The sequence below is a fragment of the Prosopis cineraria genome, unplaced genomic scaffold (assembly GCF_029017545.1).
Source record: "Prosopis cineraria cultivar Desert tree isolate PC_DT_omini unplaced genomic scaffold, ASM2901754v1 PC8, whole genome shotgun sequence".
NCBI classification, from domain to species: domain Eukaryota; kingdom Viridiplantae; phylum Streptophyta; class Magnoliopsida; order Fabales; family Fabaceae; genus Prosopis; species Prosopis cineraria.
The window spans coordinates 3,788,645-3,802,994 of NW_026555339.1; the positions used below are offsets into that span (position 1 = coordinate 3,788,645).

Consider the following 14,350-nt stretch of genomic DNA (forward strand, 5'->3'; position numbering starts at 1 on the left):
TTGGCTGAAATTATTCTAACTTAATCAAAGATTTTGAGTTTAAGATGTGGGTATGCAGCATTTTAAGCGTCAGGGATGTCAACCTCAAAAATTTCATGTCATGTCTCGATGCGGATTAATATAAAATTATTGATGTACCTAAAAGATGGCCTATCCTAAAATATCGAGTGCTCATGTAAAAAAACAAGTGAGAGAGAGAAAAGGAAAGGGTAGATGGATGCAGGATTAACCATCAATTATTGGACGGCTGTGTATGTGCATTAAATATCGTCCCGTACAGCATGTGAATCTGGCAATTTGACGTGGCTGACTAAGCTCCACGATAGCTTTGTGGGGCACAATAAACGAGAGCATTAAACATTGGTATCGTGCTAGCACTTCCATCCAGTCGTCATGTAAAGTTCATTTAACTCTGTTACACTTTGGATATGTTAATTAATATCTTTAAAATATTCAATTATTATAAAATATTTTTTGATAAAGTTACACAGTAGATTATATATATTTTACAATTTTATTTTTTAAATGAAAATATAAAATTTTAAAAATATTTTTCATTTAATATTTTATTATTTAAAGAATATTTAAAATAAAAAATATATATAGGAAGAATAATATAAAAAAGTATCATTAATAAAATTTTATTTTTATCAAAGTGTTTTATATTTTAAGATGATAAATTTTCCATTAAAATATCTCATAATTTAAGATGAAAGTAATATAACTTTTTTCTATATATCTACTTTATTCAATTTTTATTACAAGGCACGTATAATCATTTCATTGAAGTCAATGAAAGATAATTAAGTTATTAATTTTATCTAAAAAAAATTAAAGTCTACTCTTGATTTTATAATTTTATATATGATTTTAGTTTGGTCTCTTAATTTTATAAAGTATTTTCTAAACTAATAAAAAATAAGCTTCCAATTTTTCTCATATTTAAATGAAAAAAATTAATTTGACATTACATTCTCTCTCATATTTTATGAGTTTAAAAAGCAGTAATATTAAAAAAAATATAATTAATGCCCCATAAAGTGTCTTATATGAAGAGCCATCAATTTTTTTTTTTTGAAAATATGCCTCATAATAAGGATTAGAGAAATTGTTGAATATGGTGTTTCAATTAAAAAACTTTATCAATTACACTTTCTAATCAATACATTTTTAGAAAATCTTATTAATTATGCATTAAAAAAATTTAAAATGTCTTATATTTTTAAACATGATATGTCAAAAAATTAATAGCCTTATAAACTATAACACCCCATCCCATGTTATAAACAATATAATATAAGATCGTGCATATCAATAAAGATCAATAATCACTTTTTACAAATTTAATTTTTTTAAAATGAATGTATAAACTTTAAAAAATATTATTCATTTAATATAACTTTAAATTTATCTACTTAATCATTGTGCTATAATCATTTTAATTCTCTCCTAACTTTAAAGTTAATATATTAAAATAAAATCACACATATCAATAAAATTTATTAGATATGCTTTATAATATTATTCTTTTAAATTAAAAATATAAAACTTGGGAGAAGATCAATGAAGGATTTCTAAAATAATTTAGTAATAAACAGTGATTTCTAACGAGTAAACATTAACAATAAATCAATAAATTTTAAATTTTAACAAGTATCTGATCCAAGTTATTGTCTGACATTAAATTATTTTAGAAATACTTCCTTGATATTCTTCCTACAAACTTTTAAAAATACAATTCATTTAATATTTCATTTGTGAAGGAGTATTAGACAAAGAAAATATAAGGGTAATGTTAAAAAATAATAATTAATGAAACCTTATTCTTATCAAGTTATCTTAAATGTATTTTGTAAAATGAGATAGATATAGTATTTTAGGATAATGAAATACTTTTAAAATTATATCATAATTTAATACGAGTAGGGTATTAGATGGAGGGAGTAGCACCGAAAATTTTATACAGAAGTTGATTATTTCTTATAAATAATAGTGACTGTTCACTTTGAAGAACCATGTATAACGAGAAGCCATTAAGTATATATAGAGATTTAAAAATAGGCAGGTTTAGTTTTTAAAGGCCTAAACTTTGAAATCAAGTTTTTTAAATTTTAACTGAATCTTAAAACTTGGCTCTTATTGAAAAGGCTCAGGGTCAGGCTGGGTTCGAAAGCCCAATTTAAAAAAATTAATATTATAATTTAATATTATTATTCTAAAAAATAATTTAATTCAACGGCATAACATTTTACATTATAATTTAACTATAAAATTTAACATAAACTAAATCAAAGTCTCACATAATTTAGAAAGTGAATAGAATATTTAAAAGTCTTAATACATGTTAGTTGATGTCATCATAAATCACAACAAAGTTTCATAAACAAAATAAATGAGGCATATTGATATAACCCTCACAGAATAAGATGAGGGATTAAAATTTTTAAATTAAATTAAAATCTTAAAAGCGAGTATCAAATTGAGCTTTTAGATGTCCATGGCCTAAAAAAAAGTCTATGCTAGAAGAGGAATTATCTAAAAATAAGAAAGTCAAAAGGCCAAAGCAATAAAATGCCAAAAGGGAGATACCAAGTCAAGAGATGTTAAGTCAAAAGATAAGTGGAAGAAACGAGAAAACTAAAGAAAAAGAGAGAGCGAGAGGGAGAGGTTGGGTTAAAAGATAAAGATAGCTACATAATTTAAAATAATTAAATGCTTAGAATTTTTATTTTTCATTTGCCAAATGATACATTTTAAGGCAGGAGGGAAAAAAATAAAATAAGGCCTAGAGGGTCACTTGGCCAAGCTCCTTTTTTTTAAGATTTATTAGGGCGAGCCTAGAAGCCCTGCTATTCTAAAAATTCTTTATTTGATGAACACAAACTTTTATTTAAATAAAGTTTTCAAGTCTAACCTTCCAGATTCAACCCTTATTTTTAACTATAAATATACGAACACCACACCGGCGATACAAAGAAAGACTATGAATGGTGAAAGAGAAAATAAAAAAACTAAAGTAACCATCTATAAGGCTTAAGCGAGACTCAATGTACTCGTGCTTCTTTTAAAATAGGAATTTTTAGAAAATGACTATGTAGCTTAATGACATGATGAACGTTCCTGTAAATAAGAGGTGACTCTGATGACTTTGGTCCCAATTGTAGCCAATCAGATTATGGGTTTGGTCTTGCTTTTAACCAGTTAGGTTATTGGTGCCTACCTCTCTGATTTAAAAATAAAAATAAAATAATTTTTAGATTCATGTTCTTTCTACGAAAATTTTTCTATTGATATAACCTGGTCGTATCAGAACTGATTAGCATTCAATAGTCATGATATTGCGTAAGAACAATGGGGAATAATAAAAAATCTGTAAAAAGAAAAGCAATTTTTTCTCATGTCATAACTAATGTGATTTATTTCAGATTCCGCGAACACAAGATTTCACCATGTAATTTCGTAAATTTGTAATGTTAAATTAGGATACTAAACCAGAATATATTAAAAAACAATCTATTTTACTGACACCTTGCCATAGGGCTTATGTTTCTAATAAACATGATATAACACTAAAAATAAAAGATCACTTCCAATTCCAAAAGATTATGGATATCTACGTGTCATGACAATATTTATAACTGTTCAATTATTTTGCGTGCATAGGAGGTACTTTGATTTCACATGACAAGTATTTAACCCTTTACATAATGTCATAATTATGCTGACACTTGAAAAATATTTATACCAAAGTATACCAATTGTTTCTAGCCGCATCGCGCGAGATGTTTTTATGCTAGTTAGATTAAAATTTAAATTACGAGAAGGTCGTATACTATAAATAATTAAACATCGTTATATAAAAAGTTAAAAACAATGGTAAGTATTTTTTTTTGTTACATCCTTTTACGGTTTTACCCAAAAAAACAGCGTTAAATTCCCCACTCTGCGTTGACCATGAGGAGGACTCTGCATGCTTCTTTTGGGGTGGGGACTGGGGGATTCCAAGTCATTTCCTCTTGGACCACATGACGTTGTTCTTCGCCTTACAAATGAGCCGCCCATATATTTTGACCACTTTTTTTTTTTTATTCCGACCCAGTATCTCATAAAATTTGAAGATATTATCCTTCTTATTTAAACTAATCCAAACACTTCCAATATGAAATAGTTATTGTTAATGATATTCTCGCAAATGTCTCAAAAATATTTTTAATATATTTATTTAATACGATTGCTTATTTTAAAACTTAAATTTGAGATACTAGAATAAGTTAATTTTATTTTTTAATTAGTTGAATCAAGCACTATATTATATATTTTGACCCCTATCTTGAGGGTTTAGCCTTCATTCTCATTTTATTTTTAGAATTATAGGAATTTGGATATAGATTCACCCACTCCATAATTATCTCCATGGCATAATAATAATTGCTGAATTTAATTCAATGGTGCCAAAATATTTTCTATCTAATATTCAGAAAATATTAAATATTAAATATTAAATTTTTAAAAGGAGCTGCTCACATTAGAAGTGTTTTAATTGTAAAATTTTTGAGTAAAATATAACTTAATAATTTTTAAGTGTTGAAAAAATTTAATGATTATAATTGAGCCATTCATTAAATAGGCATATTTACGTCACTCACCGAATCTAAATTCAACACCTAATTTTAGGCCGTACGTTTCTTCTCTTAATTATTCTTCTTCTACCTTGATAAAAAATATCTGTAAAAATGTGTATTCTCTGAAAAAAATTGTATGCTTGTTTTTTTTTTTTGTGAAATCACTCTGATCTATTTTTTTTTTTACTCTGATCTATTTTTTTTGTTCTAACTTCTGTCGAATACACTTTTTTTAAAAAAACAAAACAAAACTTCCACACAATAAAGAGTTTTTGGATGATCTCTCTGGCATCACTGAAATTTATGATGATTACGTGGCAAAGACTCAACTGAGGGGCAAAAATTCTGCATGGGTTGGAAGGTCTTTTGGTTTATGTGGCGGCTAGAGGGAAAATGCGAAGCAGCCTCACCAATAAAGGGTTATTAACGGCCACATGACCTAGTGGCAATTAATTTACTTGTACAATGCAAGGTTACGAGTTCAATTTCACCTACTATACCCGTCTAATTTTTTTTTTTTAAACCACTAACACACACAAGCTCAAATGGAAAGAGTTGGAGTCCCTTTAATGTGAGAGTGAAAATAATGCATTTGGGAGAGGTTTTTTTTTTTAAAAAAAAATTAAAACTCAAACCGGTTTGAATTTGAATTAGCTGGAGTTGCAGGCTCGGATCCGAAATCCGAATACTGAGTGGTTTTTTTTCCAAACCAAAAAAAAAAAAAAAAAAAAAAATCAAAAACAAAAACAAGAAGAAAGCAGAGGAAGGTGGGAGGAAGGACGTCCTAATAGAAACAGAGAAGGTGGCGGATGGATAGTGATGTCCAGGCCCAGGCTGTAAGAACAACGCATCTCCAACTTGTGTTACACTAAAGCGCCCCCACTTCAAAATATGACATCCTGCACCAACCCTTTTTTTGGCATTTCATCTTTCTTCGATTCTTGGCATATTCTTTTCGTCTACGTCTAAGTCTCACCTCCTGCTCACACTCGTGTCATACCTAATATTCAGGGCTTGGACGGTTGGATTATCATTTGAGAAGAAAGTAATTTGATTTAGAATCCGTTTAAATTTCAATTGAATATAATTAATTATAATTAAAAAAATTATTATGTTATAATATTTTAAATACTTTTTTTTAAATTAATTTTAACATAATTGAATATGTCTGGAGAATTTATTTAAAATCAATTTTAGTTGTGTAAATTATCATAAAAGACATTACTTTTTAAAATAAATTATTAATAACTTTATATCTAATATTATTAAATTTTTTAAATTTTATTTAAAAAGTAAAATATATTATTTAAACTATATATTTGATCAATTATAAAAATTTAAATTATATTAATATTAACAATTATAATTTACATAAATAAATAACTTAATATATCTTACTTTAAATAAATTTAATAAAAGAGAAAGATTTAATTCTTAAATACCAAACATCAATTTTACAATAACTAATGAAAATGATGATATATAAATTAATCTCTATTAACATTATAAATATGAGCCATACCTAACAAAGATGTTAAATATTGTCTAGAAATTTTGGCAATATAAAAAATATAGTAATGTAACAAATAATGAAAAATCTCTCTCTCTCTCTCTCTCTCTCTCTCTCTCTCTGTGGACAATTGCAACAATTTTTATAATGACCCTTACTTTTAAATTAAATTAATTTTTTTATCAATTAATATTTTATTTAAATTAATTTTATAGTAAGTGTTAAGTAGAAGGTAATGATTGATAGGAACTTATGTTAAGAACTTTTTTGAGAATTCAAAATTTAAATTTTATTAAGAAAAGAAAAGAAAAGAGAAGAGAATTTTATTTTATTTTTATTAAATTTTGTGCTTTTTGTATAATTTTTTTTCTTGAGCCTTTCTTATAATTTTTCACCATACCTTTGTAATTCAAACATAAAAACTCACATTTCTAGCTTATGAAAAAAATCAATTTTATCCAAAAAATTGATCACCCACTTCTTCAGATGTTTGGATAATAGCTAAAAAAATTGATTTTTTAACTCAAAAATTGATTATATATGTATCCAACCATGCACTTAACCATTTGAGCAGTTCAGGCTCACTTTATCCCCAGCAGTTCTTAATTTGGAGAAAAACTCAAGATTTAAAACAATTGAACAGTTTTGATCCATTTTTTTATTTTAATATTATTTTATTTAATTATTATATTATCAATTTGATGATCAGTCTAACTAATTAAATCATATGAGAATTGTAATTCATTGATTTTTTCGGTTCATCTTCGCTCCAATTTATAAAACATCGGTGATACAACATCTTTAATTTTGATTCCATCAAAGGCACTCTAAATATCTTTTTAGGCCCACCGTACATTACAATTAACTCGTCCCAAATAGTAAACGATAATTTTTTATTCGTAGTTCCAAAATTGTCCTTCGCTTTTTAGGAAAACGGTCGGATTTTGTTAGGTTACTCTCTCCGTGTCTCGGTCCAAATTACCCAGGCCATTAAAAAAAATTCGTGCGTCTATATATAGAAAAACGCAGCTCGGGATTTTGAGAGCATTACGTAATCGTCAATTGCTAAGAGGGCCGGACGATCTGCGTGGAGAGAAAGCGTGTGGTTTTGTGATTGTGGGCGTAACGGAAGAGAGATCGAGAGAGAGAGAGAGGCATTGCCATTGATCTATGCAAGCGACGATCGACGCATCCCTTCTCAGGCGATATTTCGTGGGGATAGTTTGATATAGTTACTCTTCCTTATGAGCTGGTTTGATAACCTCAGTTTCTCGTCGAATCTCAGCCGCTTCATTGCCGGCATCATCATCTTGATTTTTTATCATTCGTTTCAATTGGTTTCTAATTTCTTGACTCCTATACACCCTTCAAATTTTCAATCTGATCGTCCTTGATTCCACCTCCCTGTTGAGATCTTTCTATTCCCTTGATTCCCCTGACTGTTCTGACGCCTGTGATCTGTTTCTCATGGACCCAAAAGAATTATTCCCCGCCAATTTGCTTGATGGTTAGTATTATTATTTTCTATTAAAACCACGTGGGTTCCTGTACATGCATTATGTACTCTGGATCAATTAAGTGTCTATGTGCTCGACTTGTATTAGTTTTTATATTTATTCTTTCAATGACAATTTTAGATTCTTCTGTATTTATTTTTTCTTTCCGAGATTAATAAGGAACTAGCTTTTTTGTTTTGCCAAATATATAAAAAGTAATCTCTGATACGACGCAGATTTTTTTTTTTGAAAGAATTATATCGTGTTATTGATTGCAATCGTGGTGCTAAACTAAGGCCTTTACAATGGTCTCAAAATAAGTTTGGTCTTGATACAGGGTAGATTTGACAGTTTACCAGGCATTAGAGATAATAATTGGACTTCATGATTGTTAGTTCATTCCCGTAATATCTGAAAATTTTGTGCCCCTTCTAATTTTGCTGTCAAATGACTAGGAACTATTGCCTCACACATTCAGAGGCAACGCAGGCCACATCCTTCTGTTATTGTTATTGGTGCTGGAATTTCGGGGATCGCTGCTGCACGTAGTCTCTATGATGCATCTTTCAAGGTGTTATATCACTCTTCTCAAACTTCATCTTTGTTTACTGGCTCCAATTCCTCGTTTCAAGTCAGGGGAAAGCTTTTTTCTAAGCTTATTCTTATCATTCCTTCAGGTGACTGTACTGGAGTCTCGGGATAGGCTTGGTGGCCGTATCCATACTGATTACTCATTCGGTTGTCCAGTGGATATGGGGGCCTCATGGTAAGTTCAACTTCTTTCATTGAAATTGTGTGTGCTATTTTTTTTTTTTTTTTTGCAATCAGTCAAAAACCCTGCTTTGTTGATGAAAGGTGAACAGGTTGCGTGGAAGGCATCATGATCTTTCATTATTTAATTAGTTATTTCTTGATCATTTGCCAGGTTACATGGAGTTTGCAATGAGAATCCCTTGGCTCCATTAATACGTGGTCTCGGGCTTACATTATATCGTACCAGTGGTGATAACTCTGTCTTATATGACCATGATTTGGAAAGGTAATAATCTATGATTTAAATCCTCATTCTACGGAAGATATTTAATATGATATATTCATGCAATCTTAAGATTAATGCTTAAGAACAATAACATTTCTCTCAGAGCCTTGAACTTTTGATTCTGAATCTGAGCTAAATGTGCTGGATTCAGAAGATTTTCATATTAGGTTGGTAATATATTCCTTTTTTTCTCTTGACAGGACATAGACATCAGTGTTAGTCCAAAATTTTAGGTTGTTGGTCTCTATAAAGTGCTCATGGACGTTCTTCTGTGTAAATATCGTTTTATTACCGAGGACTTGCCTATTTATATATTAACTCTGTTTCTTTTTATTTGTTTTTTAGCTTAGAGATGAAGAATTACAATTAGTATGTCAAAATTTCTTTTAAATTTTCTGATATGCCCTTAATTTATTTAATCTATTCTTGCTCTAATTATTTCTTTTATTCCATAATTAATGTAGTGATGATTAAAGTATACTTGACAAAATAGTAATTAATGTTGTCTTCGGCTTTTAAAATAACAAATAAATAGAAACAAAATGTTTCTTCAAAAATAACAATTAAAATGAAACGGAGAGATCACTTCCTTGATAACAAGTTGCCTTTGCTATGATGCTACCCAAACTAAAATACTTGACTTTTATATCCTTTGAATCATGTTAAAGATATATATGTTCTTTAAAGACTAGAATAGATTAATTTGGGGCATCTCAAATTCTATAAGACATCCATAACTTCTGCATTTCTTATAATAATGATTGATATATAGTAACTGCATTTTGTCTTTGCAGTTATATGCTGTTTAATGTAGATGGTCATCAAGTTCCTCAACAGATTGCCCTAGAAGTTGGAGATACTTTCAAGAGAATCCTAGCTGAGGTAAGATCTTTTCAGCATGTGTTTTGTAGTGTTTTCCATAACAATAGCAACTATGATTACTTAAATGTGGAACTTAGAGGCCTTTTGCTGACATCTCTAGACAGGGAAGGTGAGGGATGAGCATCCTCATGACATGTCAGTTCTTCAAGCAATATCTATTGTGTTGGATAGGCATCCTGAATTAAGGTATTAACTGATTATAGTTAATTGTATAACTGTATATAGCTTGCCATTTTAGTATATTGTTTTTAATGACAAGGTATTAAATGCAGGCAAAAAGGACTTGCCCATGAAGTGCTGCAATGGTATGTATGCAGAATGGAAGCTTGGTTTGCTGCCGATGCCGATATGATATCACTTAAAACCTGGGATCAGGCAAGTGCCATTATATTATTTAAAGGCTAAATATGATTTTCGTACTTAAACTTCCACCCAGACCCTTTTTCCTCTCTTGATTTTGTTCATACATGTATGTTTAAAGCACCTTGTCCTTTGTTAAATTATTGTTGATTTAAATGAGGTAATTTTCTGTGTTGAACTTAGATGATGAACAGAATCTTGATCTTGCTAGAACACAAAATGGGCTGTGTTTTGCTTCATATGGAGTGCTATGTAATGTGTATGTTACGAGTTGCATGAAAATTATGGAAAGTTATAGTAGGATATAAAGGATTTTTGTTGTTTTGGTAGGAATAACCGGATAAGTGATCCAAAAAGTTCTGTGGTATTAGTTTCATGTAATACATCGTTATTTTTGTTAGTGGGAGCTTTTGAGAATGAGAAAGGAGCGGTTCATGTAAGAGTGGAGTGTGCAATGTCAATATAGTCAGTGTACACAGAGTATATAGAACAAAATTGGGGATGTATCAGTTAAATGGGCATTTTCTTTATGTTCCCCCCTCCCCTCCATCTCTTGACCCTGATTCAGGGGATTGAAGGGGGTCGGTTTTCCCCTCTGCATGATGTGCTCCGAAAAGAAATTTCCACACCCAATCAATTATCCACTTCTCTCCACTCTACTCCCATCACACTTTGATGAGATTTAGTTCAAGTCCTAAAAATATTTGAATTGCTTGAATAACTTAGTGAAATAGAATAATCTGCAATTAATTGCATGATTGCCATATGAGTACTTTCATGAAGATGAAAGGAACAGCTCGATGCACTGTCCAGGGAGGGTCAGACCCATTTTGGGTCTACCATACATGGTCTTTCTGTGAACCTATGACCATCAAGTCCCACAGTGATAACTTTGCTGTTGTGCCAAGGCTCTCCCTCTCGTACTTTCATGAAGTTCATGCCAAGTATTCAGAGATTTTACTTATAGTCATAGCAATACAGAGATTCAAGTATAAGGGGTGAAATCACCAGCACCTTTAGCTCTGCTTTTGAAATTTGTAGCAGGAAACCTTAAAACTCAACAGGCATGATCTCAAACACTTGAGATCACAGACGCAGGAAGTGAAGAAAAATATTTTGCTCATAGCTTTCTGTGACAAGTTCATAAATTGTGGTGATGGGAACTCTAGTGGAAGATTTCTCTCATCAGGGAACCTTCAATTTTTTAGCTGTCTTAAACTTATCATATCCTACTAACCACTTATGATATAGTATTCAAAAGCAGAGTGTCAGAATATTCCCCTTTCATGTATTATTTTATAACATTCCAATACCTTAACATTCAAACATTGATTATGGGAAATTATTGGTAATTGAGGAAAAATTTAATATTGAAATGAGTACTTATATTGTTGAGATTATTAATTATTCTGCAGGAGCATGTCCTCTCTGGTGGTCATGGACTTATGGTGCAAGGATATGATCCTGTTATAAAATCTCTTGCAAAGGATATCGACATACGTTTGAACCATAGGTATGCTCATACAATTTACATCATGTCTTAACTACATGATTTTATTGCCATTCTTTTTGACTTCTTGCAATTGACAAGAGATAGAAAGAAGGAAGCTAAAACTGATGCCACCCATCCACTGGCTGTAAATTGAGTCTACTACTTTTGTCTGGCACCCACTTTATAGTTTGAACCCAGAGAACTGTGGCTTGCTGACATTTTTATTTTCATGTTTCTGCAAGTAGAATACTTAACTCATTTTCCTTTGTGTCACCTCTTATGATTTTGATCCTTCTGTTAAAACTAGGGTGACTAAGATATCCAGTGGATACAATAAGGTGATGGTCACCGTTGAAGATGGCAGGAACTTTGTCGCTGATGCTGCTATTGTAACAGTTCCTCTTGGAATCCTCAAAGCCAATTTAATTGAATTTGAACCAAAACTGCCTGACTGGAAGGTGGCTGCAATTTCAGATCTTGGTGTGGGCAATGAAAATAAAATTGCCCTGAGATTTGATAGGGTGTTTTGGCCAAACGTAGAGCTCATGGGCGTTGTAGCTCCCACTTCTTATGCTTGTGGCTATTTTCTGAATCTCCACAAAGCAACAGGCCATCCGGTTCTTGTCTACATGGCAGCTGGCAGATTTGCTTCCGATCTTGAAAAGCTAACTGATGAGGCGGCAGCAAATTTTGTTATGCAACAGCTCAAAAAGATGTTTCCTGATGCTTCTGAGCCAGTAAGCGCTGTTCCCGTGTAGATTGACATGTCCCTGATTTAGATTGACCTCCAATCCCAGAGGTATTTCTGGAGTTGGGAGGACAAAGGAAGGGAAAGAATCAAAAGAAAATGGAAAGGAAATGAATGGTTAAAAAATAATTTTTCTTTGTTTAAAAAAACTCTCGTAGTATCAGGAGCTTCTCTTCCATTTCTTTCCTCTCCTAACCCCCTCCCCCCCAAAAAAAAACCAAAAGAAAAAGAAAAAAAAATCCAAAGATGCCTTTGTTGTATGTAGACTCGAAATGCATCTGCATGCAGGAGCCTGACTTTATGGTTTTGTTGGATTATTTGCAGGTTCAGTACCTGGTGTCCCATTGGGGGACGGACCCAAATACGCTTGGTTGTTACTCATATGACTTGGTTGGGAAGCCTGAAGATGTATATGACAGGCTTCGTGCACCAGTAGGAAATCTGTTCTTTGGTGGGGAAGCTGTGAGCTTGGATCACCAGGGATCTGTGCATGGAGCTTACTCTGCTGGAGTCATGGCGGCTGGTAATTGTCAGCAATATCTTATGGCCAAACAAGGCCACATGATGGAAGAGCTGCCTCTAGTTACTAATGTTAGCCGTGAAATGCTTGAAACTAGTATTCCCCTTCAGATCTCCAGGATGTAACTTCCCCACATTAGCAATCTTCCATAAATAGGAAGCATTTCGTTGGGAAATTCTTAAAATGTCTTGACTTCAGTATCAACTATTTCAGATGACATTGACTGTGCAGGGGTTGTGGTGACAAGAATCTTTCAATCCCTTTTTCAAGTACAGTTTCGGTTTTTGAAAGCCATAATAATTTTAATTTATTAAGTGTGGAGAACTCAAATTGATAGTGAGCATTTATGGAAGCGGTGGACATTGGAAGTGAACTTCAAAAGAAGTTTTAAGGCCTCGTTTGGTATGACTGAATAGTTTTTGATGGAATCGGAATCGAAATCGAAATTATAATTGGAATCAGAATTGGAATAGAATTAAATTATAAAAATATGTTTGGTATGTTAGAAAAATTAGATGGAATCCTTACATTATTTTTGTTTGGTACGTAAGACATAGAAATGAAATTATACTTAAAAGACAAAAATACACCTATATAAAAATTAAAATAAAACATAATAAAAGCTTAATTGTGTTTCAATTTCCTTATGTATTTTATATGTTAATGAAATATTATATAGATGATAGATATTATATATAAGTAAAATATTTTACAAAAAATATTTAATTTCCTCACATGTTTAGTATATAAATAAAATATTAGATAGATGATAAATATTATATATAAGTAAAATATTTCATAGAAGAAATATTATAAATACATATATCGTATTATATTTTACACATACACACATATATTATAATTGGGTGGGGTCATTTTTGGGTATGATTAGGGTTATATGTTTTTAGGCAAAATTGTCTTTCTATAATTTTTATGAGAGTAAAAGTGTCTTAAAAGTCACAATTCTATGGAATTGCCTTTGATTTCATAGCTTTAAACAAAGAATCCAATTCAATCTATTTTCATGGAATTGGGATTCTTGAGAATTATGATTCATGTCTACCAAACATCACTTTATTCAGATTCTTTTTTCAATTCCATTTCCATCTTTATAATTCTAGTCTACCAAACATGGCCTTATTCTTCTTTAGAATGAACTCTCTCTCTCTCTCTCTCATAATAAATTGGAATTAATTAATTGGTTCTAGAGTTAGATTTGATCTCTTCAAATGGTATTTTAATCACTACATTGATATTTAAACGTTCCAATGTAATGCATTCTTATAAAAATGAGTATATTTACATCAAAATGAATGACAAGATCTTCCCCTCTTTCTTTTTTCCTGCAATTTTTCTTTTGCTTTTAAGGTTTTATATTTTTGATAGAATTATGTTAAAGTCTTATACAAAGAAATTAATTACCATAAAATTTAACAATTAAACAATGACTTTAATTTAGTTGTTAATGAATTTTGTAGTAATAAATTTTTCTGTACGAGATTTGCATGTAATTTTTCTTTTATTTTTATATTAATTGTATGACAACTTCAACAGTTTATAGTTTTATGATAAGTAAAAGTTGATTTTGATTTTTGAATATTGATGGTCCATTTATTTATAATTCAAAAAAAGTCTGACATGAAAAAATTAGTTATTAAAAAGTTTATTAACAATTAAACAA

At 30.6% G+C, this 14,350-nt stretch overlaps 1 protein-coding gene across 1 annotated transcript; it reads left to right on the forward strand.

Moving 5' to 3' along the window:
- The first annotated feature begins 7,173 nt into the window (after positions 1 to 7,173).
- Positions 7,174 to 12,983, forward strand: LOC129317176 (probable polyamine oxidase 4). Its single transcript, XM_054961538.1, has 10 exons — positions 7,174 to 7,639; positions 8,084 to 8,199; positions 8,306 to 8,394; positions 8,554 to 8,667; positions 9,462 to 9,549; positions 9,650 to 9,735; positions 9,822 to 9,924; positions 11,325 to 11,422; positions 11,709 to 12,138; positions 12,474 to 12,983. Exons 1-10 carry the CDS (start codon positions 7,600 to 7,602, stop codon positions 12,792 to 12,794), a joined length of 1,485 nt encoding a protein of 494 aa, XP_054817513.1. The 5' UTR covers positions 7,174 to 7,599; the 3' UTR covers positions 12,795 to 12,983.
- The last annotated feature ends 1,367 nt before the right edge of the window (positions 12,984 to 14,350 follow it).